The sequence below is a fragment of the Hippichthys cyanospilos genome, chromosome 4 (assembly GCF_059441005.1).
Source record: "Hippichthys cyanospilos isolate Australia breed blue-spotted pipefish chromosome 4, RoL_Hcya_1.0, whole genome shotgun sequence".
NCBI lineage: Eukaryota > Metazoa > Chordata > Actinopteri > Syngnathiformes > Syngnathidae > Hippichthys > Hippichthys cyanospilos.
In genome coordinates, this window is record NC_142372.1 from 10,591,741 (window position 1) to 10,619,490 (window position 27,750).

At 38.2% G+C, this 27,750-nt stretch overlaps 2 protein-coding genes across 3 annotated transcripts; both read right to left on the reverse strand.

The window, feature by feature from the left end:
- Positions 1–413: 413 nt before the first annotated feature.
- zfand3 (zinc finger, AN1-type domain 3) lies at positions 414–12,814 on the reverse strand. Of its 2 annotated transcripts, none has more exons than XM_088413867.1 (6): positions 12,439–12,814; positions 8,706–8,746; positions 6,709–6,903; positions 5,804–5,869; positions 3,841–4,074; positions 414–2,123 (listed from the first exon to the last, which is right to left on the reverse strand). In XM_088413867.1, exons 1-6 carry the CDS (start codon positions 12,519–12,521, stop codon positions 1,969–1,971), a joined length of 774 nt encoding a protein of 257 aa, XP_088269993.1. In that variant the 5' UTR covers positions 12,522–12,814; the 3' UTR covers positions 414–1,968. The 2 variants fall into 2 exon arrangements, with proteins under 2 accessions (XP_088269993.1, XP_088269994.1); XM_088413868.1 differs by lacking the exon at positions 12,439–12,814 and adding an exon at positions 12,190–12,266.
- Positions 12,815–21,613: 8,799 nt separating this feature from the next.
- Positions 21,614–27,536, reverse strand: slc7a9 (solute carrier family 7 member 9). The gene is made up of 12 exons (XM_088413185.1): positions 27,426–27,536; positions 27,114–27,261; positions 24,470–24,712; positions 24,176–24,301; positions 23,985–24,084; positions 23,830–23,874; positions 23,372–23,495; positions 23,064–23,167; positions 22,875–22,971; positions 22,649–22,798; positions 22,273–22,447; positions 21,614–21,760 (listed from the first exon to the last, which is right to left on the reverse strand). Exons 1-12 carry the CDS (start codon positions 27,534–27,536, stop codon positions 21,699–21,701), a joined length of 1,485 nt encoding a protein of 494 aa, XP_088269311.1. The 3' UTR covers positions 21,614–21,698.
- Positions 27,537–27,750: the final 214 nt, after the last annotated feature.

Below are 27,750 nucleotides of genomic sequence, written 5' to 3' on the forward strand. Positions count from 1 at the left end.
AGTTGCCAAAATATGTTTGTTGTGCTGCTGCCTTTTACGTTGCAGCGTGAAGTTACTTGAGTCGCTGCAAACACAAAATACTTCCACACCACTGACAACTCCTGTTTTACAAGCTTCACTTTAGAGTCTCAGCCATGTTGCGCTTAACTTTGTGTTTTGCAAGCGTGACGGAAACAAGAGGAAAGCAAACGCTACGGAAAATCGTGAGGGCAAAACATGTCGCGGCAACAGGGGAGGAAAATATTGATTTTATTATTTTTACAATTGTCCATAACAAAAAATTTGAATTAATCGAAAAATTCGATATATCGCCAAGGCCTAGTACATAGAATCTTAAAATTTTAATTTTGCTGAAAAGTTGCAGGCTACAATTTGTGAAATGTCATACTAAAGATTCAAGAAGTAGTCAGAAAAACTATCTCATCTTTTTTATTCTCATTAAAAGGAAAAAAAAGCAGGAGGAAAGGAAAACGTAAAGAAATAGAAAGAAAAATATATATAACAATTTTGTAATTTTTTTTTATCCCCCAATACCATATTATAACACAAAAACTCTACACTTAGGTGTAAGTTAACATGAAAAGGCAGAAAAAAAAGGTTAAATATGTTTCTTCATGGTACGCAATATTCAATACATTTTTGTTCAAAAGGTCAAAATTAAAATTTTCTCATTTTTTAACCAGGATAATTTGTTACTCAGCTGCTTTTCTAGAGGCAGCAGAGAGCAAAAAATAAAATATATCAGAAAGTTGTCAACGTGATTAGCTATAAATCAAAACACTGGCCAATGTCGAGGACTGGTTAAGTACCTAAAAGTTGAAGAAAGAAAAACCCCAAAACCCTGCTAGTGAAGTCCTTTAAAACAATTACCAGAAAAAAAGAAAAAAAAAAACGAGAACGAGCTGAACCACCACCAACACCTTAAAAAGAGGAACCACTGAATCCCAACAGCTCAGCTTTAGTCCATGTAGCGCAAAATCAAACGGCAATGTGCGTATTTACAAAAGTGTCAAAACGTTGAGGAGGATGTACAATGCAGGCTGTCATGAAACACACAAGTATTAAACCTATGAGTGTCAGACATGATGGGAAGGTCTTTACCATAAGGAGACTGTAAGGTTAAAAAAAAAAAAAAAAATCATTGTCCAAAGAAAAGCATGCATCTTCATATAGTTTTCTTTTTTTCCTTTCCTTTTGACTGAAACACAAAAATGATGCATGATTTTCATTGGACAAAAACAAATGTTAAGTTTTGGTCAGTCAAAAATAAAAATCCAAATGTGATTAGGACAGATTTCGACCCGGGGCAGCCAGATGGCATTCGAGTCAAACTCAAGAGTTGCACATTGGATGTCCTGCCGGAACAATCAATCAATCAATCCTGGATTGAAAAACAGGGAGGAGCTTGGAGGGAGGATGCTTCCATATCCTGAGGTGGATTATGACCAGTTTGGTAGCAATTATTAGAGGTGACTAAGACACTGAGTCCCATGGCTGAATGTCTTGCTTGGGTCACAGGAGCAGTTGTGGATGATTTCTTGTTGAGGTAACGAGATGAAAAACTTTCATTGTCCTCTTCATCTTTGTATTTTCTTTTACTTGAGGTATCATCATCAACTGACTTCCTGGACAAATCTGTGAATCAAGCGTGCTTGTCCTTTTAACGCTTTTGCTCAGTTGTTAATCCACTCACATGTGTGAAGTCGGGGAGAAAAAAAGAATTGAAAAATCCCAAAGTCCTTTTGCGCTCTCTGGTTCTTATTTGTGAACTGGGGTTGTGTTTAGCAGCAGGGATACAATCAAGCTGACAGAAGCACAAAAAGTCTGGGATGAGTGTGGATAAATGGGATTTAAAGAGAGCGAGCATCCTTTTAAATGTATAGGCTGTACAAAAAAAAAAAAGGGGGGGAGCGGAGGGGTGGGATCCCTGCTAGGGCTTTTGTGTAGAGATTTTCTCTTGGGCAGCGCTCAGGAGCATTCCTCGCCGATGCGCTGGCAGGAGCGACCAACCTTGCGGTCCAACTTGACCATTTTGAGGACGGCCTCCTGGCGCCCGCTACCCAGGTGATCAAAAAGACAGTCGTGTTGCTCCGGGAGCCGATGAAGCATACAGAAGACATAACCTTGATGTGGGAGAAGGGACACGGTTTAGATGATTTGTACAAGTGGTACTGACAGACTCATGGTTCCAACACATGCTGTGAATTTTGCCATTCAGCGTCGTTGTTGCGAGAGAACAGCAAAGTCTGCAAAAAGGATCTAAAACTGAACAGTGGAACATGTCAATTCAAATATTTTGAAAGTTGTATTGCATTTATGCAATCGTGTTTAAATTCCTATGTGTTTCTTTTTTTTCAAAATGTGGCAGAAAAACTTCTGATAAACCATTGTTCAACTGATTAATTTACAAATTACGTAGTGAATAAAATAACTTTTCTGTTCTCAATTTAGTTTAAATCATCTCAGAGGAGGCCATTTTGTCACTTGCTGTCGATGGAAAATGACATCAATGTCGCTCAGGGAACAGATAAGTACTAATCACAGCTCACCTGTTTTCTGAGTTTAGTCATGTGAACTTTGCGTGCACTAAAAAACAGTTAAATCATCCCCCTCAGACAAGAAAAATACAGGCTACAGCACTTGTAGAAACTGTTGGGGTGTTGCCACACATAAATAATCTTATTAGTTGTCATCTTCTAAAATTCATTCATTAATACACATAATAACAGTGTTGGCATTCAGTGAGCAGTGATTAAAAAGCCCAGTTTGACAGCTGCTTGATATGCAATTAAAAACACCGTGATTGCACAGCGCACCAATGGACTAGAAAGGGAGAACATTATGTAACATTAAAAGCCACTCAAAGGGAATGGACGCGGAACATTTCCCCCAGCCAAAAGACAACAACATTAGAGGATGCACTGTTATACTTCACATCTAAACAATATAATTTATTAAAGAAGTTCACCAGAACCTTTTTAACACACACAATATCAAGCGTGAAACGCCTAAGCTTTCGCAATGTGAAGTATCCAGCAGAACCATTAGCAAAGTAATTACCTCAATGGTCAGAAATCACTCTAATTGCATCTTTTCAAAGTAAACAAGGGAGACTATTAGAGATGGATGTCCCATGAATAAAAAATTAAGGCAATTTCCAATTAAAAAATGACTCAGGGGGTTTAAACAGATGGTCTTTAAAACAGTGTGACTTTTTTTAAAGTATGTGCACTTGTATGCAAACCAAGTTGATTAGCAAGCACAGTTATTGGTTTAAACGGCATTAGTATTGCTAGTAATTAGCCTAGGTTTCACATTTAAAGTTAAACAATAATGCTATCAACAGACCCCTACCCCCGTCACTGACATGTTTTTTGTGGAGGGGGCATGGGTGAGTATGTATCGGACCAATAGCAACCTTACTTCATATGGAGTACTTATTAAGTTAGTTTGACTTGATATAAACTGGCAAACACCTGACACTGCTTCATATTATTCCAAATAAAGTTCATTCGGTGTGTAGGCAAGGATATCGCAAGTTTTAAACTCAACTCTGCTCACAGTTTACTGCTGAGACAGGTTTCTGCCAAAAGAGGTGCTGCAAAATGTGAAACATTATTTGTTCTTTTAAACTGCAATGTATTAGGTGGCATGAAAGTTGCTGAAGCACATTTACAGTTTTCAAGCCAATCAGTTCAAAATATTTACTGAGGCTGGAGCACAAGACATAAAATAAAATGACAGCTGCATATGCATTTCAGTACATATATTTATACGTGCCCAACTGATAAGATTCGGTGAGTATTCTAAAAGTGTGTTCATGCGATTGTGTTGTCATACCACAGCGACAGGAGCCCAGCTCTTGTTGCACCAGCTCCAGTTTGGTTTGGCAGCGATGACAACGCTTGCGGCTCCGCTGTTTGGACACGTTCCGAGACGAAACAGAGGATGGCGATGATGCAGAACAAGATGACGACAACGACGACGATGATGATGATGACGACTCCCCAGCCCCTGGTCCTTCACCGACTCTTGCACGCTTCTCAGGAGAACAGTCACTTTCTGACTCTGATGCTGCAGACACACAATGAATAGGATGGAATAAAGGAAGTATACCAAGTGCAAATCTGACATTAAGTCATTAAATATTTTGCCAATGGCGAAATGGTCTAACAAAAATCAACATATTAAAGCATCAAGAAATGTTGAGGCCTGAAATTCTACTCAGGTGCACAATATGACAATTATAACTTCAGTAATCAATAAATTACTATAGATTCAAATCTTTGGACATCGTGCCTCAATTTAGTGTCTGTTGTGTCATCCATTCAAATAAAAAATGTTCAGCAGAGCACGGAACAAATTGGTGCTGACTGACTGAATAATGAATTACTCATTGGAAACGAATGAATAGTGTGTTGTCACTGGAGACAAAGAGTTTGTGCACATTTTAGCTAGCAAATGAGCATTATATTAAATTGTTAATCAGTCAGTCAATTAAAATTATCAAGGCAGTGTATCAACACCTTTGTCTTTGTTGTTCGCCTCGAAGCTATTGGACATGGGGGACATTGATGGAATTCCATAGTAAAAGCTGCTTATCATTTCACCAATGATCCAAAAAGAATTACAATCTGAGAGTATCTTAACAAAGGATCAAAACTGAATTTTTGTGAGCAGTTGAACAGCTTTAGGGGGGATTTATTCTATGCAAGACAAACACATTTTGCCAATAATATTTTTGCTTTAAAAGTCCCAAGGCCATTGCATTATTATTGTTTTTACATACTCTAGTAAAATTTGTCAAATCAATTTGAGAAAAATGTCATTTAAAGAAAAAAATCCCATTAAAAAAAAAAAATATATATATATATATATATATATATATATATATATATTTTTTTTTTTTTTTTTTTTTTGTCTGATAATGTTTTATGTGGTGTAAACATAAACTTATTTAGATATTGTGCCTGGCTATGTCGACAACCACCGTACACCAAATACAGTATACTTGATATAATGGCCAAAAATCAAGCCTCTCCTGCTTGCCTCCTGTTTAAGCTAAAAGAACACGAGAGGACACAGGAACAGCATGTACCTGCAGTCGGTTTAACCGGTCAGCACGACTTTTCTCATCAATCCTGCAGACTTTTCCTCTGGCCGGGGCCGAATGCAGATCAGCGCTCAATAAATCTCTGGGAACTAGGCCAAGCTGAGCTGCCAGATTTTGCCGCTCCGCACCATCAATATGAGTGTGTGAACACATCCGAGCGCACCGTTGCGTGTGTGCGCGTGCATTTTGTTAGCGCATGACTTTCCTCCCTGGCTTTCATCTATCTTGGTAAAACTCTGTGGCAAATCGAAAGCATCTCAAACTTATCTGGAGTACAAGAAATGGTCAAACATTTGGATGGTGTTTTTGTGGAATATTGCATTTTAATACAGCAATATACAACAGAAGCATTGAAGCTGATATTCAAAGATGGCAAAATTGCTTATTTTGAAATGATATTATATCAAATTACATCATCATCTCATCTCATTACATCACATTAAGACAAGCCTAATGTTCCCACTGTCACTTATAGCAGCTCATTTTATAATTGCAGAACATCTGTTGTAGACTTATGTAGTTTAAATACAAAAATGTAAGATGATGCTACACAATTTTTCTTGACAATACTGCTGCCTGCAAGTCTGCAAAACTAAATTCTCCATTTTAGACAGGTCCCTTGTGCTCAACACAAGCAAATTGTTTGAAATGCAGCAGGGTGAGATGTTTTGCAGTCTGGCAGAGGCATACCTGATTCAAAGGAGCGTTTTGTAGGAGTGGAGAGTGAGCTGAAGGCTGTGTCTGTGCTGCATACTTCTGCAACAGAGATGCAGCTCAATAAGGTAGGGAAAAGATGTGTGACAATGACTAAATGCTGTTTACTGCCGTGTAAGTTTTATTCTCACCGACAAACTTAAATAGTGTAGTGAATTTTCCTGTAAAAGGCATTGGAATCATAAATAATTCAACAATAAATACTATAAATATTGAGGAGAGCAGAAAGGGCTGCGCACACATGCAAATATATTATGTGTAATATTGACAGGAGAGACTCGAACTGAATGGCATGCTGGATCATGTGCTGGGTTATCTTTACCCTTAGTTATATTACATCCTTTGAGGAACTATGAAGTGTTTTTCAAGTAAAGTACACTAAGTAACTAAGTTCATTCAATATGTGTTAACTGAATGGACAAGTTTTGGGTGTTAAGTCAGAAGCTCTAATTACAAATAACTGGGAGTGTAACAAAAAATGAGGATAGAGTGAAAATATTTACAGCTCCAAATGTTCTTTTTGTATGCTTTTTGTCATCTCATCCTGGACGGGCCTTAGCACATGACCTTGACACAGTACAGCGGTGACAGATGCCCTGGCAATTGCAGGTGTCCTCTTTAAGCTTTCACACCAAGTAGATAACCCTGAGCTTTCATCCACACTATCAGTCCCATTGAGGACAAATAAATTATGGACAGCTGCTGCTTTATCTAGCTGTCTTGTACAAAAAGGCTGCCTCAGACAGCAATATATAATTTATATGTGGTCATTTTGTTAATTATCATTTTTAACAATCTCTTTATGAAGCACATGTCTCTAATTTCAGGGGGCGAGACCTGCATGCAGTTTTGAAATGTCCACCCATCATCTACAAACTCACCGTCCTGAGCAGGTAGAGAGGTCACTGCTGCATCTCCTGGCAAAGGATCATCAGAGGTGTCTGACAGGGCTATGAAGGACTGACTGATGCCTTTGTTTGTTTCACTGCAGAATAAGTCTGCTTGACTGCTACTGCTGCTACTGCTGGGGCTTGAAGAGGCTTTTGAGGCACCATCTGGCTGTTTCTTCTGAATGTCTGGAAGAAAAAAGGCTTTATATTATAGACTCAATATCAATATAAAGAGTAACAAGCGTCCTCACTTGGTCATTATGTAAATTTAGCAAAACATAAAAAATTAAGAATTATTATAAGGGATAAACATTAGCACACACACCAGTCTAACAGAAGGCTATTGGAAGGTAGTCTTTAATTGTTTTCTTTTTATCAATTGACTTGATGTAGGTGATTTTGACATGGCCCACAAAATGCTCTGCTAACCACAATGAAGGGATGAAATGAATCCAAGTAATTTAAGTGCCTCGGTTTAAAAAAAAATGTATGTGGTTGTTTTTTTGCCCTTGAATACCATGCAGTGGCAAGCCAATTGCAACAAAAATTGGTCATGGCAAAACAGTAAAACAAACAGGTAACGCGGTAAGAAGGGCAACTTCAAAGTTAATTGTACATTACCAAATAATAAATGGACACAAATGCCTGGGTAAGTTGGTACACTTTAATTTTGAAGTTGTTTACCACAGCATGTCTAGGCATAACAGCTAGTCTTTTGACTGCAACTGTTGCTTTGAAATCCAGATAAGAACACTGTTCCAAAATCTTGTTCAATCACCAATTCTGAGCGCTAAAAAATTACTTAAATATGCTCACAATGACATATTGAACCTGTTACCAGTGTTTACTGGTCTCTTCGGTCATAATTGCATCTGGCATAAATTAGTTGATTGCTAGCAGCACTCAATGTTCCATATAGACTGGGGTGATAGATATAGATGAATGTGCACATGTTAACACTGACAGCCTGACAGTGGCCATTCTAAATGATCACCTTTTAACTCAATGCTGACTCAAACGTGCTGTTTCAGCCTGCATATTTGTTTCATAAACCAAAACTTGGGGGAGAGATTTGGAGGAGGCAAATAAAAGCAGCGTGATGTAAATTCATTCATAATTAAGTGGATTTTTTGTATTTGGTCAATTTGGTTTTGACAGGTACAGTAATTGTATTCCACCAAGCAAAAAAATGTATATATTTTAATCCAAATACTTGACATTTCTGCAGGATATTGGAATACCAAATACACTCAATAGCTCCAGCCCTACTAAATTCTGCATAATAAGTGGTTAAATTCTCGTAAAGCTTGATTATGCATATTCCATTTTTACAATAATATAAAAGATTTTTCATTGTGCCCCTGAAATTTGCTGTCCATTCAATCAGTCACAGCTCATTTAAGATAAACCTTAGATACACAGTCCACAACATAATGACCAGTATTTTGTTTTTACAATAATATTAGTCAAAAACAATATTTTGATTAATATTGGTGTTTTACGGTGTTGTAGAATATGATAAGTAAAAAAGAGCATCAGTTTTCATCCTTCTTAGCGGGCTCCAATTTTGCCTTGTGCTGCCACTTGCTGTTGGCCGAAGAAGAACTCACATTGCCAAAGGGCTCAGCTTGCAAACATTTTGTCACCAAACCCAGAAAACAAGTGAACCAGGCCATGATTAGACAAATGGGGGTCCAGAGAACATATCGGTTTAAGTTTTCAAAACTGATTAATTAAGGCCATGTTTAAAAGAGGTAGTAAAAACAGTAGGCTATCGGTCCAGAAGTTGTAAAGCTTAAATAATGCTACAGGTATGTTGAAGTGAGAGATAGCCCAGGTACACAAGATTTCTCACTAAAAAGTAGATTTTGCTATTTTATTTTTAACAGCAGCATGACTAACTGATCAGTAAACATGATTTGGGACAACTGTAAAAGTTACAGCAGTGAAGACTAAACCAAAGATAGAGAAAAAGAACAAAAACCAACCTGCAAAACATTTGGAGCAGAGATTCATTGTTTTGCTGGACCTGGGAAAGAGAGAAGAATAAAGGTTGTCACTAAAATGGCATGTGTTCAAATTTGGTTTCCTTTTTGATAAATGTTGATTGACAACTAAGGCGATAGACTATATCTTTTCAAGCATGATCCAATATTTCAGGCTGATAAACTTACTCATTTGGGATTTGTCTACAATAAAAAACAGCAAGACAACAAAAAGACAACAAAAAAGCGTTAACTTGATTGTAGTTAAAGCTGATTTATCCTGTGTGTACTTCAGTCGAAAATACCTTACTGTTAATTGAACTCTGAAACCCTCTCAATCCTTTGATCAAACGTCTGGATGGATGACTGAAGCTTTGTCGATTTCAGCGACAAATCAGACACAACGGTTGATTCTGGCTCTCCACTGAGAGATAAATCATTTCCTGTCCAACCTCCCTCCTTACCATCTGTGCACAGAGCGTGACGGTCAGTCACATTCTATTTGTTCGGAGCACACCTTTACATCTGTTTCAAAATAAGAGGTCAGCTGCGGCAAACGAGAGGTCTGTCACTCTTGTGAGTGGTATGACACAGAAAAGAGGGATTGTTGGGAAAACAGCATTAAAATTGGGGCTAAATATGGAAAAAGCAAATATTGCAAATATTTTTGTACAATGAGAAACTCTTCCATTCTTTTCTACACTCAGCGCAACATATATTTATTGTCTGAATAAAAACACAAACATTTTAATGGCAAAGCCGGAGGTAATCAAATGAGATTCATCACATGGTAGGAAAGGAAACAAAAGCAGGAAAGTAGACAACATGCTTGTTATGGCAAAGGAAGCATGAGCACAGCACGGCCAATCATTCCCGTAGGTGGTCCACCGATGTTACTAATGAAAATGATGAGAAGAAATGACAACAAGCCTTCCCACCACACTCATTCTGTTTGCATGAAAGCCAGATGAACCATGGAGGAATTACACAAGTTTTCATCCAGTAAGAGCCATCACTTTTTATGGAGCCAGACTTTGCTTTGGAGGATGATAATTTCTTGACTATACAAACTACTCACAAAAAGAAAGGGATATTTGGCTTTTGGGTAAAATTTCAGGACGACCACAAAATGCATTCAAACCTTTACAGATGAACTTAATGTGATATTCTGTGAGTTTTTGAATCCACATGTCCATCGTTAAATATTCCAGTAGTTTTGCACAAGTTGCTGTTCTCCAACGAGGAGCTTGACGGTAAAAATCACAGCAGGCGTTTGATTCTTCAATTGACCAATAAATGTCCTTGTTCAATTACAAGACTGTAGACTGTGGACTTGGTGTTTAAAGAGTCATGCTTTTCACATTTGGACATCATGAGACCAAGAGGAAACTTAACAATGGATCAACAGGCCGTTGCCATTGTGATGCTTCAAACAGAACGTTCTCAGGCGGAACTGACCACTGAGATTGGAGTGTCGTCAGCAGGTTGCAACAGAAATATCGATAGATTGGAAGAGTCACAGAAAGGCGTACAAGTGGACGTCCTTTGGCCACATCCTGTGCTTATGACCAATACATTGAGAACAATGTCCTGAGAAACCGGATGATGAATAAGGAAGGTGAGAGGCACCCAAATGTCACACCAGACCATCCAAAACTATTTTCATCAGCAATGTCTGTGTTCTAGACAACCTGCACAATACCTAAATGCACCACCAGGCACAAGAATCATCTTTTTGCATGGGCCAGGGAACCTTTACGCTGGACGAGGGACCAGTGGGCCTCAGTGCTGTTCTGATGATAGTCGATTCACGCTGAGCAGAAATATTGGCCGGAGATATCAGGAAGATCGCTATGCATCAGCCACTGTCAGTATTTTAGTGTAGGCAGGGGGGTCCAGTTGGTACAAAACTACCCTCCACTTTGTGAATGATACAGTGACAAGCCCGTGATACCTGATGAATAACATCATTAATCCAGTGATTGTGCCCCTACATGAACAACGCAGACCTAGCTTCATCTTAATGTATGACAACCTCCACCAGGACACTGGAAATGGGTCGTGGATGGGTATTGCAGCATGATAATTACCCAAAACATACAACTAAGAAAAACAAAGGAGTAACTCCATAAGAAGCACATCAAGGTCATGGAAGGGCCTTGCCTTGCCAGTCTCCTGACCTTAATCCTATTGAAAATCTAGGGAGAGAGATGAGGCTTGGAGTTTCCAAGCACCAGCCTCAAAACCTTCAGGATTTGGTGATGATGTGTGTGAAAACCTAGTAAGCAACTACAACAGCTGTGCTTGCCAACAAGATTTTTGCCACAGCCCTAGATCATGTTTTGCTAGGGCATTAAATACTTATTTGCCTCAATGTCATGCAAATTATTTTTCATGTCATGTAATTTTCCCAATAGTTTTTGTTCATATTCTTTCTCTAACTGCTAAAATAAAGCTGCCATAAAAATCTGAGAATGACAATGTATAACTTCAGTTTACACTTCAATAACAGTCATTACATACCTCATGTAATGACCCATTGCTTTTTGAGAAACAAAACATAAAACAAGAAAATCTATAGTCAGTCTTAACCTTTATGGTGAAAACATTATTTGCCCTAACAAGTCTTCTATCCATTTTTTAGTCACTTATCCTCACTAAGGTCGCAGGCTTGCCAGCTGGTGCCCATCCCAGTCGACTTCAGGCAGTAGGCGCGGGACACCCTGGACTGGTTGCTAGCCAATCGCAGATAAGTCATGTCCAACTAATAGTCCTAATTGTCACACTAGACCACAAAAAAAGTTTTAACTTTGTTAGCCATTGGCAACATATGGTGACATAGGGTCCTATTACTTTGATCATTAATTTCATGAGAATACTTTCACAGCGTTTTTTTAAGGCTTTGTGAAAACCACAGCATTTGTTGATGTTATACCAGCATACGTTTTAAATAGTACAACTCGAAACACTCGAACAACACCGGAGGTCTTGATTTACAATATGCATTCAATTTACTATTATTAAAACTCTTATTAGCAATTGTTCAAATTTTAATTGTGAACACATTTGTGGACTAACTCGTTTGTTGCACACCTGTAACATGACAATAAAGGCATTCTACTCTATTCTCATTTGTTCTGTTCTCTTCGGTTCTATTATAATCTGTCTAAAATCAATAAAATGTTCATTCAAGTCAATAAACTGTTAATGAAGATATCATATACGAAAGCTACCCGCAGATTCACAACATTAGACAATGTAGTAATCAATTTTTTGGACAGAGGAACCAGTACTGCAATGTATACAAAACCGAACCTGTTCATGACGCATTCAAATACTTCAACATGATGTACTTCCGCAGTACAAAACAGTCAGTGAAGAGAGGGTCTAATAAGAAAAACTCGTCGAGGGGGAAACGCACATCTTTAAAGTTTCCTCGCCTGTGCATTTACACTTTTACTGAACCGCGTTAAGAGCCCTCTCACACCTGTGACATTAGCTGGATTATCCATCCAGGTTGTCTCGAGGGGTAGCGAACGAGGCCAGCTGGAGTTAGCTCGCCGCTAATGCTACAAAACAATGGGGAAGGGAGGGGGGGGGGGAGAGGAGGAGGGGGCTCATAACAAGCTCATCCCCGCTTGAGCTGCTAGTGCTAATGGCTACGCGGCTAAGCTAACCGTCGACAGTAAGATTAAAGAGTCACAAACAAGACGTTTAGAGAGGTTCCCGGTCTTACCCCCAGAAGCCGCAGGGGCAGCGAGGCGGTACGACGTTGACGTTGCTCGGGGGCTTGCTGCCCTCGCTTCCCGTGTCCCCCATGTCGGTCTTCCGTGTTGAGGCTCTCCGTGTAGCAGGTGAATCCGGGGATGGAGCGAGGGCCTTTCAATTCGCTACAGATCCCCCCTGTCTGGTTTTGGTACAAAACGCGGTGGTCCGACGAGATAGTCCGTTTTCTTCGAATTTCGACGGGAGTGGAGCTGTTTGCCGACACGAGCGGCCACAAAGTCCGTTGGATTAAAACAGCCTTAAGCAAGAGTAAAACACGGGAGCCGTCAAAGCCGATGACGGACGGAACCACCGGGGATTCCTGGGCCGATCAGCTGGAGAGAGGAACAAACCACTGGCGTAAAAAGGGGTGTTGGTGTGAACGGGGCTGCAAATTGTTCTTCCGGTGAAATTATTCTACAAAATCAAACTGAACCCCAAAATGAAACTATGTTAACGCGATACACGTTTAAATGGCGAAGGATAAACAATTGTCTTAGAAGGTGTTCACCCGTTTGAGTCAAAATGGTACATTCCGTAAAAAAAAATTACAACTCGGAAGCTCGCAGACACAGAGCCCAAAAATATTGTCGAGCTCAATCACACTGAGAAACATACATCCATCCATTTCTACAGCAGTTTATTATTTTATTTGTTTCCTTGATCGTGGCAGTCTACTGTACACCAAAATCTGCATTAAAAGTGTTATTCTGCGAATTGTTGCCTTTTCCTCGAATCTTTGCACATTTCTCCGCCGATTCAAACAATTCCTAAGGATTATCCTCGATGAGGACATTCCCTTTATTTATTTGCCACATTCCCCATATTGCAAAACACAGAATTACACGTTTTACACACCCCTCCACACAAAGACATCTTGAGAACTATTTATCTCATTCCATAAGAATCCAATTTTTTTAAACGATATTCCTAACTCAACAGATGTTTTACACATTTAACTCCTTCCATATTTCTTGACCACGAATAATTTCAACCAATATTGTACAACCTCTGGTCTCATATTCTACATTTCAATGATTTAATTAATTCTTCAAAATACACTTGCAATAAATGTTCATTATCTTCTACAGCGTTTATGCCGGTTACAGCTTAGTCTAAAACTGAAAAAAATAACCAAGTGTATCAAAGTGCCTGAAACTAAAAAAAAAAAAAAAAAAAAAAACTAATTTTTGATTGCAATTTTACTTCACGTAACAAAGCCTTTTCCCTGGGGGCATCTGCACCCCCCTGGCATCACCTCATGCCCTTGTGGGACTCGCCCCAGTATTTGAGAAGCACAGCCATAGAGTTTCATGATGTGGGCTAGTCACAATGGCATAGCCCGATTTACAATGCCAACTTCACACATTGTCTTCTCTTGCATTCTCGAGTCCCAAAAGCCATTGAATAGCTTCAGTAGATCAGGTATTCACACTGGTAGCACAACCACTAGCCTTAAGGTAAGTTGTTGCATTCCTTTCTCATTCGGTGTACCCTTTCTTTACAGATAATAATGTTTATCCTATTTAATGTTATTGTGGTTAAACTTATATTCCATGTTTCGTTGCAATTGTATGGTTCTGTTGGATTTTCCTTTTGTTAAAATGTAGTGCTCCCCCTTTTCTCTCTGTTTGTCCCCTCATAAACCATATTCTTTCCAGCTGTTTTTCAAATAAATATCACAATGTAACACGCCAGATGGAATGTATCTCTTCTGATGCACATAAAAATATAGACATGCCCACCATTCTTCATGACAATGCAACTAACAATAATAATTGACCCACTTTCTTCTTAATTTGGTGCATGAATGGGTTGTTTAGACTTATCACATTCACATCTGTCTGACCTCTGCTTTCACAGTCATTACTGTACCTTGAATATCAAAACAAAACATTAATGACTAATATCAGGAGTCAGTTATTTCCCCATTTAGGAATGTCAAGGTTTTTTTTTTTAGTTTTTGTTCAGTCTCAACTTTGAGCAAAATTTCTTTTGGAGCCAGATTAGTTTCATCCAGCAGGATGGAGCAGGAAGTTCTTTTTGTCTGCAGGGAAGAATATGTGGGCTGGGGATCCAGTTGAATAGTGAAAGCTACATGTTCATTTGGTACAAGGAAATACCATAGAGAATTGCACAATCACATTTTCAGTGTTGCTATGGGCAATGATCTAAGTAAGGCCCCAACAATACATGCAAAAGTTTTCTCTCGAATTCCTAACTTTCAAACTCCCTGAACACATATATGTTTACCTTTTTTCCTGCTGTTTAAAATAAACAAATAATAATGGTCAGTCAGTGCAGCACACATGGACATAGAGTTAATTATTACGAGCCACATTTTGGGCCACTGAAGAAAAGTGCTTTCCTGCTTTTTCGTCCTCATAGCCTGAGTCCAGCCTGGGGCTCAGTGGTCCTCGAGAGACATTCTCAACATGACTTCAAACACTGATCCCCTCATCTTACAAACTTGTATAACCCCCTCTCTCTTGCATCACAGCAATAAACAAGAATTAATTAGACGCAGGATGAAACACAGGTTAGACATTTTGCTTCCTTAAGATATCCCGTGAAAGTTCGGGCCAGCTGCCCTCCTTAGTTTCCCTGATAGGAGTATAAATGTGTAATTTAAGTACCTTTGTATTACTTTCCCGGAAAACCTGCCAACCAATAGCAGATCAGCGTTTTGATGACACGTTGCAGAGCAGGCAGTTTGAAGCAAACAGAAAATAAGAGTAATTCTCTAAAAACGCCTGAAGAGGGAGGCAAAACAACATAAACACAGCCAACCCTACCGGTCATGACAATTTTTGATGCCATAAAGCAGGAAAAATGCTGTAAAGAGGGGACAAAAACACTTAGTATTCCTCTTTGTAACATGACAAAAATGTAAGCCAGGAATGCCATAAACCGTAGGTTCGCTTTATTTTGCAGTTGTTCCCAGCAGCATGTCACGGCGAAATAGCGTGATGAGTCTTTCTACTGCAATTGTTGGTACCAACTACTAATGCAAACATCATTACTTTTTTAAAATCACATTCAATCACCAATTTGGGGCACTAAGACACAACTTCATTACGCCGACATTAACATATGGCACCTGTTGCTAGTATTTACTGGTGGTTTTGGCTATGTTATAGCTGTGTCTAGCTTAAATTAGCTGCTAGCTAGCAGCATTTGAGTGCTGCATATACAGTAGGCTGGTGTGATAGACGTAAAAAACTACACACTGTGATATTGACACAGCCTGACACAGTTGCCGTTCCTATGTTCATGTTCTTCATGACAATGCAACTAAACAGAACAATAATAATTGACTGACTCAAATGTGCTTTTTTAGCCGGCAAATTCACCTCATGGACAAACATTTATCGGGAAACATTTGGAGTTGGAGAAGAGCAACTTAAAATTGAAAAAAAAAAAGAAAAAGGGGAGCCATGGTAATTCAAAATTAAGTGGAAATGTGTTAGTTGGTATTATGTGTTATAATTGTTTCTACCAATTAAAAGAATATTTTTTATCTCACATACTCAATATTTGATTGGAATATTCTGTAGTATATCGTATTATTAAAACTACTTTGCTACAGCCCTACTACAATGTGTGTTGTAAGCCATTAAATTAAACTAAATCTTGCTCATGAATTGTCAGTTTTATAATCATTGAGAAGATTGAGAACATTCTGATTTTTATCCAAATACTTGATATTTGATTATAATTTTCTGTAGTATATACTAAAACTTCTTGATAGCTACCGTATATCCCAACCCAATTCCAAATGCAAGTTTCAGGTTAGGAAAAGTTTAGTGTGAAAAAAACTTGGACCCCCAAACACCTTTAGAGTGAATTGAAATAAAGACTATACATGAAACATATTGACATTTCACTGAATGATTACTGTGCCACAATTCCCCAGAATTGAACCCAATCGAGTTCATCTGGGATATTGTATGTCATAACTTTGATGGCAACGGTGCTAAGGTTTGTCTTTTACCCTGACACAGCAAGTCTCTTTTTTCTCACAAGGGCAGCAGCAGCTCCTACATTTATTTCCCGTGGCGCCGATCAACATCTTGATCAAGAGCGTTTTCTCAAATCCTCTTCACGTTACATAGTTGAAAAAAATGTGGAGTCTCTATCCTGACTTTAGGAAAGTTGCTTGCTCAGAAAATAAATACTGCGCAATGTGTGTTTTACAGTAGTGTATCTCGGTCCATGGAGTAAATACTGATTAGCCAGCGACACATGCATTAGTTCACATGTCAATAGATAGTGTCGATTCCATGCCACTAATGTAAAACGGAGCCACTCGGAAACATGCACTAAATGGATTGTATGGGAAATCTATGTCAGCACATATGTTCATAAATGAGTCTTTTCTATCTTTTAATGCCATCTACAGATAGGCAACCCTGCTTGTTATTGACTGGAGGACAAGCCACATGTCACCGCTCAAGGATTCACGCTGAGGGTGTTTATCAGAAAAATGGGATTACCTTGATGTCTGATAACTGTGAAAATGCCAGCATGGGCTTAAACAAGCACACCCTATGGATGGCAGATATTTATCATGGGTGTAAACCTTCAGGGATTTGCATGCCTTTACAAAGTAAGAATTCCCGTCTGGTTACTTAGGGTTTGTTCAAATGGACCACATATTTTTCACAAAGGTGGACAAATGGTTGGTACCCCATTGTTATTTAAAGGGATAGTGTATAAGATTTAGACCATTTTTCATTATGGACAGGTGTTGCAGATGCTGCATTTACCATTGTCCGTAGCTGTAACAAATATGGCCGCCCCCGGAGAAGCGCCACATCCCATGTAATATAATTTAATGATAACTAGACCTACGATTGTATTTAAAACGTACTGTTGGTCGTTACGAAAACATTCATTTGCAAGTTTTTGAAATTTACAATCATTTCATTTATTCCTTTTTAGTGAAAAATGGTCTAAATCTTACACACTGTCCCCTAAAGAAAAAACACAGGTGGGAACACTGGAACATGACCAACATAATAACAAAAATAAATGTATTAAAAATTAACCAGTGAGAACCAGATTTGGTTTTGAATTTAATTAATTTTAAAAACTAAGTCATGAAAAAGGTCTGCTAGTTCTAGAATAGATCCACTGTGCTGTGTGTACTATACCAAATCTGCAACTGAGGAAGTGAAGGGATCCTCCTTGGATATGGCCAAGGAATCCTGATGACAAATTGAGGACAGTGGTAGCAAAAGAGCCCCTAACAATCTCCAATGAAATTAAAGGTGAACTCAAAGGTCAAGGTGTCTTATTGTCCCATTAGTCGTTGTTTGAGCCAAAGAGGACTTAAAAGGTGACACCACTGTTGAAAATAAGTCAATAAAAAAAACTGAGAATGGAATTTGCCAAAGCTTCTTCAAGAGTCCCTTGGAAAGTCAAAACAAATCTGTAACTTTTTGGCAAGACATCAGCTATGCTCACAAATGCAACAAAGAAGCCTACCAAGAAAGGAACACTGTCTCCAGAGAAACATGGAGGATGCTTCTCTTGTACTCTGGGGCTGCTTTGCTACACCTGGCACATCGCTTTCTTGCAACTGTATAAATGCCCTAAACGCAGTTAAAATAACAGCATGAAAACATTGGATTATCCCAAAGTGGCCTTCTTTGAGACCCAATCTAAATCCCATGTATGAGGTAGTTGAAATTTGCTGTCTGGAGAAATCATCTTTCAAACCCGAGCTAACCGGAACAGACTGCGTATGAAGTGTGGGCCAAAATATTTGCAGAGAAATGCATGGAAAGGTGCTGGAAAGGATCGATGGCATTTTAATTACCTGTAGGTCCAATGCTATGTCAAGTTACCACTATTTTCTAAACTGCTCAAGGCAGATTATGTGCTCCTTTTAGTGTGCGCTGATTGAACTTGGTGAAATATTGTGATAAAGACTCCAATATGGAAGTTTACCACCCTACAAATTCCGCTTGACAGATGAAGAGGAATGTCTGACAATGAGCTGCAAGATCATAACCAGTCTGTGAAGCGCTGGGGGCTCCAGGCGCTGTTTAGAAGTGTGCGCAGATGGGATAAACATCAGAGAGGATGCTGCCAGACACTCACTAAAAGCTGTTTGCACTCCTCCATTCGAGACAAAATGCCCCCTGAACGACATCGTTTCCTTTTTTATTCCTTCTTATTTTCCTTCAATGTCTTTTTTAAATGCATACTTATACTGATGATGTATTTATATTCAGTTTTTAACACTCTTCTGTCTTTCACACCCTCACGCACACACACACACACACACACACACGTTCTGTGTACAGGATATGTGGGGAAAAGCACCCGTGCATCACGCAGCATCTCCAGCCTGCTAACACCATCGCACAATCTGCTGATCAAAGAGCAGCTAAACACGCACCAAGTACAGAGCAGGTCACGAGTCGAGCAGCCGCTGCTGCACAATTAGCGAGTGAAATTTACAGGCAGGCCCCCTGAATTCTCCGAGATTCACATACAGTACAGACACTTATATGCAAACGGGTGTGCCATGTTGAAAAAAAAATGCTCAAAAATAAGGGAAGTCTTCACAACAGTCCGACCAATATTGCACTTTTCAAATACTTTTTTTTTTGTTTTCATTATACACATGAACATATTACAACATAGGGCTCAGTGACAAAGGCCAACAAATCAAGTCTAGAAATCTCAAACGTCTTGAAATCTCACGTCCAACATTATGCCAGTTTTGTAAAATCTCAATTTCATGATTTAGCTCAATCTCAAATCGTCAATTTTTAAAATGACAAATTAATCAAAATATTGTGATTCATTGTATACCCCTACCCACCACATAAGACAAAGATAACATTCAAATACCCCGCCCACAAAAATGGTTAAAAATCTGCAATTTGTTGTTGATTTGACTATAAAGTTGAGATGATAAGCAAACAGTCAAATATGTTTTGTGTAATTCATATCCATCCATCATATTTTTTAACTGAACAGGTAATTAATCTGCTGTCAAAAATCTGAGTCTACATCAGCCTCAAAAATCCTAAATAGAATATGTGAAAATTATAATGGATCCAACAAGTAACAAAATAGTCATGCAATAAGTGAACTCTGATCAAAATTGTATCAGATGTTGTTGTGAATTTACTGCACAGCTTCAACCACAACATTTGCCAACTTGTGCCTATCCAGCCGATCCATACCTGCAGCGAAGCATACTGCGTTTTCAAGATTAGTGAGCAATTCTTAAATGCATGAGTGTGTGTGTGTGTGTGTGTGTGTGTGTGTGTGTGGGTGTGCGTGGGTGTGTGCGTGTATGTGTGTGTGATTGACATGAACATAAAAAACATGAGACACTTTAAAAAAAAACAACCTTAGTATAAACTCGTCATTGTGTTCTCAAAATATTTTAGAAAGAACTCTTTAAAAAAGAATTACCAAACTAAGAACTTCTGTGACGAAAAGTAACCACAAATTTTTCATCAAAATACAACTCCTCGTCACAGACAGTACTTTTAGTAAAAACACCCTGCATGCTGCAAAAGAATATTTGAATGTGGCACATGCAGATGTCATATTACTGTACATATATGTCTTTTTCTAAAATAAGATTTAGTGCCAGTTTACTGAAGGACCAACTAAAAAAGCTGCAGCCTGATGGCAAAAATTAACAGGCTCAAAAAATCTGTCAGCCAGTCATGAAACACTTATGAGGGGACAGCCACTTCAAACGAATAGATAATAGCAATTTTAAATAGGTTTTTCAATCTTGCATTTTATTTGCAGATTTGCATGATTCTGGTGGGGGGTTTTTTTCGGGGGGGGGGGGGGTTTGTTGTTTTTTTTTTTTTAAACAAAAAGGTCACAGAATTGATTGCAGCACTCAAATGCAAATCATAATTCAGCATCTGAATGAAAAAAAATCCCAGTAATGTGAGATATGCGTATAATCAAAGCTTTCCACTGTATCCTTTAATGAGTCCATCTTTGAGTGTCTTTTGTCAGTGTGTGTTGGAGTGCACAATGGTTTCATCAGCTTGTTTAGCATATTCCCTTTTAATCAGTCTAGATTGATTAGGATGCTCTCAGTCAATAACTGAATAGAAAAAAACTGCACTTGATTACATCAGAAAGAAACACAGCAGGTCTTCTTTTATTTGGTGTCGCTGTAACACTGCTGGAAATTTTCAACAGACTGCACGTTCCCCATCATATAATCTGCCTTTTTTCCAAATGTCACCTTCAGTCAGTTCCAATTCACCTGCAAGACCAATGACTTTTTCTTGAGCCTGCTATTAAAAAAAAAAATGTCTCCCTCTAATTTTTCTTATCTGTTGCACAGGAGCACTATGCTATGTCAAGCTGGGCACCATGATCTCAAAACCTGTTGGGGAGTATTCCTATCTGATGGAGGCTATCCTCTCCCCTATTGGCCTCCCTTCACTCGAGGACCACATAGCTGGCGTCCAAGCCCTTGGCCTTTTCTATTATCACGCTGGGTTTTGCAGAGGTATGGCTTTGGCTCCTTTTTTTTTCTTGAATGCCAGCCTTCTGTCATCGTTACCAATGAAACTAAAACAAATGTTTTAGAAATGTTCTTATGTAACCATTTGCTTCACTGCCAAGCCAGTGTTGCGTGTAAAACATCTTCACTGCGGCCAAATATATATACATATAGATTCTAGGAGAATAAAATAGATGTTTTATAAACAGTAGGAGAAGAAGCCTCATTCCTGCGTTAAACAATGCTTTACTGGCACCTAGTGGTATTTTTTTATAATGCTACTCCGCTATCAGCGCAATCAGAAAGGTAACGTAACATTATTGCTCAAAATAATGTTTTATTTATAAACAATAAAGCAATAAAAACAGCTACAATGGGCATAATAGGGAAATTTTAATATGTTACAAAAATTCTATTGAGATTCCTCTCTGTCAAATAAATCTGAGCATGATTTGTTTTTTTGTTTTTGTTTTTTTGTTTTTAATGTTCACACAGCTCAAACTGTCAAGTGTTGTGGCCCTAAAAGTATGAACAGCACAGCAAGGCATGAAGCCTTTTTTTGTGCATTTAACTCAAATGTCTATGTCACAGGGTTTGTAGCTATTTAACAAAGGCCCTGTAGTTGTGTATCGGATACAATCAGGAATTTCCAAGCACTCCGAAAATGTGCCTGGCACCTTTCCTGGTATAGGAGCCAAGTTAAACTTGACCTGGTTGTTACCTGCTCACTCACATTTCTCAGGAGGTACAACTTCCATCAGGAGTTGCAGATGCATGGTGATTGGCCCTATCAGGGGACAAAGGTCAAAGCAGCAAACAAGTCAATGTTGTGTTTTGTGTTTGCTAAACACAAACAAAGATACCTGAAATGATCAAACAATTGGTTGGTTGCTTTTCACAATACACAGAGGCAGATGACATAACAAAAAAGAGGAAATGATGGTAATGAATAAGTTACACAATCCCATTGACATATTTTTAAAGTTATTTTTTTACGAGTCCAGATACTCAATCATAAGTACTTATTAATACTTTTTTCAAGTGTTTGACTGCTTTACATCCTAAAGTAATAAAGTAATTGATTACTTGTACTTTAGGTTACTAAAGAAATAAAACCAAATACCATTGATATGTTATAGGTAGAAATTAATTACTTAAAGTAATTTACTACTTCACAGTTGCATTCACTTATGACCATCTATTTTGACCCTTTAACCAAAAAAAAAAAAAAAAAAAAAAAAACTCCTTTGGACTATGCATCATTACTGCTTTCTACTGTGTAACTATACCGGTACTTACTCATGAGTCTGCGTGCCCATTGCACCTTCAGGTGAACAAAAGGGTAGTAAAGGATAAACCCGCTCAGGATGAAGATGACACAGTAGAGGTACTCCATTTCAGGATTATCAATAATGGGAGCCAGGACCAGGTAGCAAGAGATGAGAACCACTAAAATGGCTATTACAATGGGAACCTATGATCAAACACAAGCATTGCAATGATGTCGTATTCAATAGTTTGTCCAATAGATGACACTGTTCCGTTCTAATGCTGTGCTCTGTCGTAAAATAAGTTATTTTTGAGGGCAGTATGTGTGCAAGCAAGTGAATAGAACTCAACTCATAATTGTGTTGCAGCTCTCCAGCTCTCTACTTGAAAAACAAGTTAAATTCACCTTGACTGGACGTTTCAGGTCCTTTCTTGTGAACCGCATGACAATTAGAGAAAAGATGGTCAGGCCATTAAAAAGCCATTGAGCAAAGCTGAAGTAGTTAATTAGGATGTTGATGTCTGCTGGGATTATGTACAATATAGCCAGAAAACCCTGCAAAAGAAAAAAAATCCTTTTTGTCACAGCATTCAAATACTACAGTAACAACATCAAATGTCATAGCACTCACGTTGAATATTAAAGCTGGAGATGGGGTGAGGCGCCTCAGACTAATAAAAGATAATATTTCCACCATGTGGCCTTCTCTGCCGCATACATAGGCCAGCCTAAGAATTAATGCATATATTTACTTTTAAAGGACTTTGCCCTTCCTAATACATCACCAGAGCCAATTCTTTGGATGCTACATGTTCTTTACCTGCCTGCAGTGAAACAACTTCCATTGGCTGAGCCAAATGTGGAAAAGACGACAAAAAGGGGAACAATCCAAGACACGGGATGAAGAACTTTGTTTCCAAATGTCTAAAAAAAAGGCAAAAATAGAGAATTGTTTAGTTATAGCCAACACTACAGGGAATTCACACTAAACACATTCAAATGTACAATGCATCAACTTGTCAGTCAACCACAGGGAACTCATATATTTAATCTTGTTCAATTTAGTTTGCATCTATGTTTTGTATACCACTTTAATAATAACTGGATCTACTCTACTATTTCCCTTACCACAGCTACAGCGGGGGATGACAGCAGTTCATTACTATCCATTACAGTCAAATAAGCAATGTTGACCATCACATAGCATACAGACACCAAGGGGATTGCAATGAGGATGGCCAGTGGTAGGTTCCTACGGAAAGATGAAATGCAAAGCAAGAAATGGTCCTGGCACTGGAAAAAATACACAGATATTTCCTCTTTATGTCAATTTCTGACCATAATTATGACAGCATCAGCGGCTATGATGTACACACCAGCCCAATATTGGGTACACACTTGTGCTAGCTTTTGAGAATTATTATAAAAGCTGTATCTAAAAACTACAAAATATTATAGTTTGGTCTATTATTGATTGACATTTAAAAACTTTTAAGCACAACTGTATACTGTATTAGCTAACCTTTTTTAAGATATTAGTATATTGTGATTTTTAGATTGAAGAATGAAATTTGTACATTTTCTACCTGAAAGGGTTTTTCAGCTCCTCTGTGATGAAATTCAGTTGACTCCTGAGAAATGACAGACATGCGAACAAAGTACTGTTACTTTATAAAGGAAGTCATATTTTAGGACATATGAGATGACTCGTTGCATCACTGTTGAGATGCTAAATGTTTACCATCCGTCATAGGCCCAGAGTCCATTATAAAAGGCAAGTCCAATCCCTCCAGCAGACACTGCTTTGCCGTCAAATGCATTTGACAAGTTTTCAGTTTTTCCTGGACACAAAAATGTTAGCAAAAATGTTAACAGATAAGTGGAACAATTGCTATCTACTGTATTTAAAACACTACATCATTGAAGTTCCACCTTGCGCCAAGAGAACAATGCCAGCTCCCACTATGACGATGATGATTAAAAGTTTGGCGGCGGTGAAGATGTTTTGCACGTAACTTGCCAGTTTGACACTGAAGCAGTTGATGGTCACTATTAAAACTAAATTTAAAAAAAAAAATCACACAAGCACATTAGTACAGCATTGGATTAACTATAAAAAAACAGAATTATTTCACCAATATTTGTGCATAATTGAAGTGTCAAAGAAACATTCATGAACATTATTGCTTGTTTAGTATGCAGTAGTCATATGGTCTTTGATGTTACCTATAGCTGCAGTCGCAAAACCCTTTGTTACAATGGCAGGAGGGCTGCATTCAGGAAAGAAAGGAGCTGAGGCATACTCTGCAAAGCTCAGTGTGATGATGGAAAGGGCGGAGGGCTTGGACACCATCACGGTGGTCCATGAGTAAAGATAGGCCACCGGAGCGCCCAAGGCCTCCAATAAATAGGAATACTCCCCTCCAGATTTTGGGATCATGGTGCCCAGCTCGGCATAGCACAGTGCTCCTAGGAAGCACAACATAACAACAGATAAGTCCAATTAGTGGAATACTTTTTTTTTTATTCAAGCAGGTTTCAGATAACAACTCATTAGTTGGATGTGGATGAGGTGGAGCCAATCTGACTTTTAGACTAGCGGTAGGGTACACCATAGTGTGAGTAATCAGTCAGTTGCAGGGCACATAAAATACCAACGGACAATTTAGTATGTAGGTATTTGTGTTTTTTTGGAAAAAGAGCCTAACATTTAAATTCACAACCTCTTGACTGTGTGGTGTAATTTTTGTTTGGTTTTAAATGCATAAACTAGTACAATATTTGCATTAACAAAAAAAAAAGAAAATGCTTACCAAACCAAGTACATATGTATACTTCACACTTGTGCCCAACCGATTAATTGGCAGCCCAATTAAATGAGCCCATTATGGCCTTCAAACATCAGCCAAAAATACCGGCTTTCTGAGTGAGTTTGCTTGTTGCCCCTGAGCACGCATGGGCTCTCTGCTGGCATTCCAACTCTCTCCCACATTCCAAAAAACATACATGACATGTGTATTGGACAGTCTTGAGTGTGATTGAGTGTGTGACTGGTTGTTTGTCTCTGCGTGCCTCTGTGGCTAGCAACCAGTCCTGGGTGTCCCCTGCTGACTGCCCAAAGAGTGCTCGGATAGACACCAGCAAGCCAGCAATGCTAGTGAGGATAAGCTGCTACAAATAAATACCTACTGTTACTTACTGTTACCCCCTCCTATTTGTGTGAAAAAAGCACCAGGTTAGCCAATCAATAGTGTGAATCAGCATATATGTAGTTGAACACCTACTGAAATCAATTGGAGGGGAATAATTGCAATTTTAGTCATCATAATTAAAATTAATCAGTATTATATTCTAAATATGTACTTAATCAAAATTACAAATTTGGTGTCTTAGTCAATTGCCCTTATTTTGCTTTCTTAAAAAAAAAATCACTGTGAGAGTAAATCTTGTGTATCCCTTTTTTCTGTCTGCAAAATATCATTCATTGTTTTATTTTTTAGTTCACATAATACTAGATTTTTTTGTGTGTTTATTAAATGATCATAGCATGACACAGGTTTTTCTCGAATCAGTTATTAGAAATAGGAAAATAAATATTCATGAATGATAAAGACCTTTAAAATTCAAGTTTATTATAATGACAAAATTGATGACAAATTCATCATTATTATTTATCTCTGAGATTCTTTTACTTGGCCGCAGGTCAGTTTGGCATGGCCTTCCCCTTTGAAACTCCCTGTTTACTTTATAAGAAGTAACATGACCTAAGGTGTTTAGAGTAGGTCATGAAGAGCCACATAATCTCACCACAGTGATAAGATTAATAAAATTTGTACAAGTAAGTGAATGTAGGCAATGTAGATAGATCCATTCAATGATATTAGATATGCCTTTGTAATCAAATCAGACCTAATAGGCTACAAGAGCTGTGAGTTTAAACTTCATAAACGTCAATAATGCTCAGCTTAAATGCATAGTCAGAGAGGTGCATGTTTAATATTTGGGTTGTAGTTTCTGTTATGTAGAAATGCATTCTCAGAGCAGTTTCTCGTATTTTAGTTCTTATCTAACCTAAAGGGTGATATATTGGAAGTATCCTTGTCACCATAAAAGTCTCTTTTTTTATTATTAATGTTGCCATATTATGACTTTAAAACACATAAGTGCTAACTCAACCAATAGCAGCTGCTACCTTTTCTTGTTTCCTAGACTGTAAATCTGTAAATCATTTACAGTAGTTGCTTGTATAGAACAACACGTGCTTTAGGTGCAATAATTCATACAGTCAAGCAAAATTCAAAGTGCGCCAAACATGCCCTACTTTTTTGTACCAAGTCAGCATTGAAAACCATTAACATGCAACGCTAACAAACACTTGCTTGATACAATGGGCCTATAAACACACAGGCGGGTTAAGAGAAGTAGGAGGTTCATAAGGACTTGGTTGGTAGTAAAACAAGAACACAAGATGTGTTTTGCTCAGGATATAATCAAAAGTGATTTTATGCACATGAACATTTTCTTGTATAGGGATTTTTTTTTTAAATAAAACTTAAACACGTCTAATATGAAATGGTATACATGTGTTTTGCATGAGAAGCATACATCTGTATTAAATGTAAAGTGGGTATTAGAAAGAAAAGATAAACAGTGGCATCAATGTACAGTTGCCACTAGAACTTGATAAATACAATTTAGAACAAGATAATATTGGACATTTTAGACCAACGTGAAACCAAATTTTATTCCTTTAATGTGAAAACATTATGTAACATAGGTTTGATTATGATTGATAATTACCTATTATACTGATTTAGATTGTTGTCGGTAGTATGTAAAAAAAAAAAAAACATTTGTTTTGATCCCTCACCCAGCATGGCTAACACCCCACAGGCGGTCCAGATAAGGAGGCAGGGCCCCACAGCTCCAGAGTAGAGCAGAACGGCTTTGGGTGAGATGAAAATGCCTGAGCCAATCATGGTACCCACAATCAGACAGACGGCACTCAGCAGGCCTACCTGAGCTCACACAAAAACAAATATACTGTACAACAACAATGCTTACTAGAATTTCTCTGTTGATCTATCCATGCCAACAATGTACAGTTCTTGAAATACTTCTTCACAAATGCCTTCTAAGAAATTAAACACACTCAAACAAAACACATACATATCTTTCTAACCTCCTTCTGAAGGATAGTCGGCTTCACTGGATGATTGTCCGTTGTGGAGTCCCTAGAACAGTCACCTGAGACTTTCTGATGCACCTTCTCATTTGTGCTTCTCTCTTCCATTTTGGTCTCTTGGTAAATGAGACAGACACAGAATGAATGAAAACAGCACATAAAAGATCTAGGTTAACTTCCGGAAAGATAAAGATCATTTAATTGAACTTGTATTGCATAATCTAAAGTGAATGTCATAAAATTTGCAAATTGTATGTCCTCATACAAACTTTAACTATGAGAAAAACAAAAGTTAATCCATGACTAGAAGGGATAAAAGCCA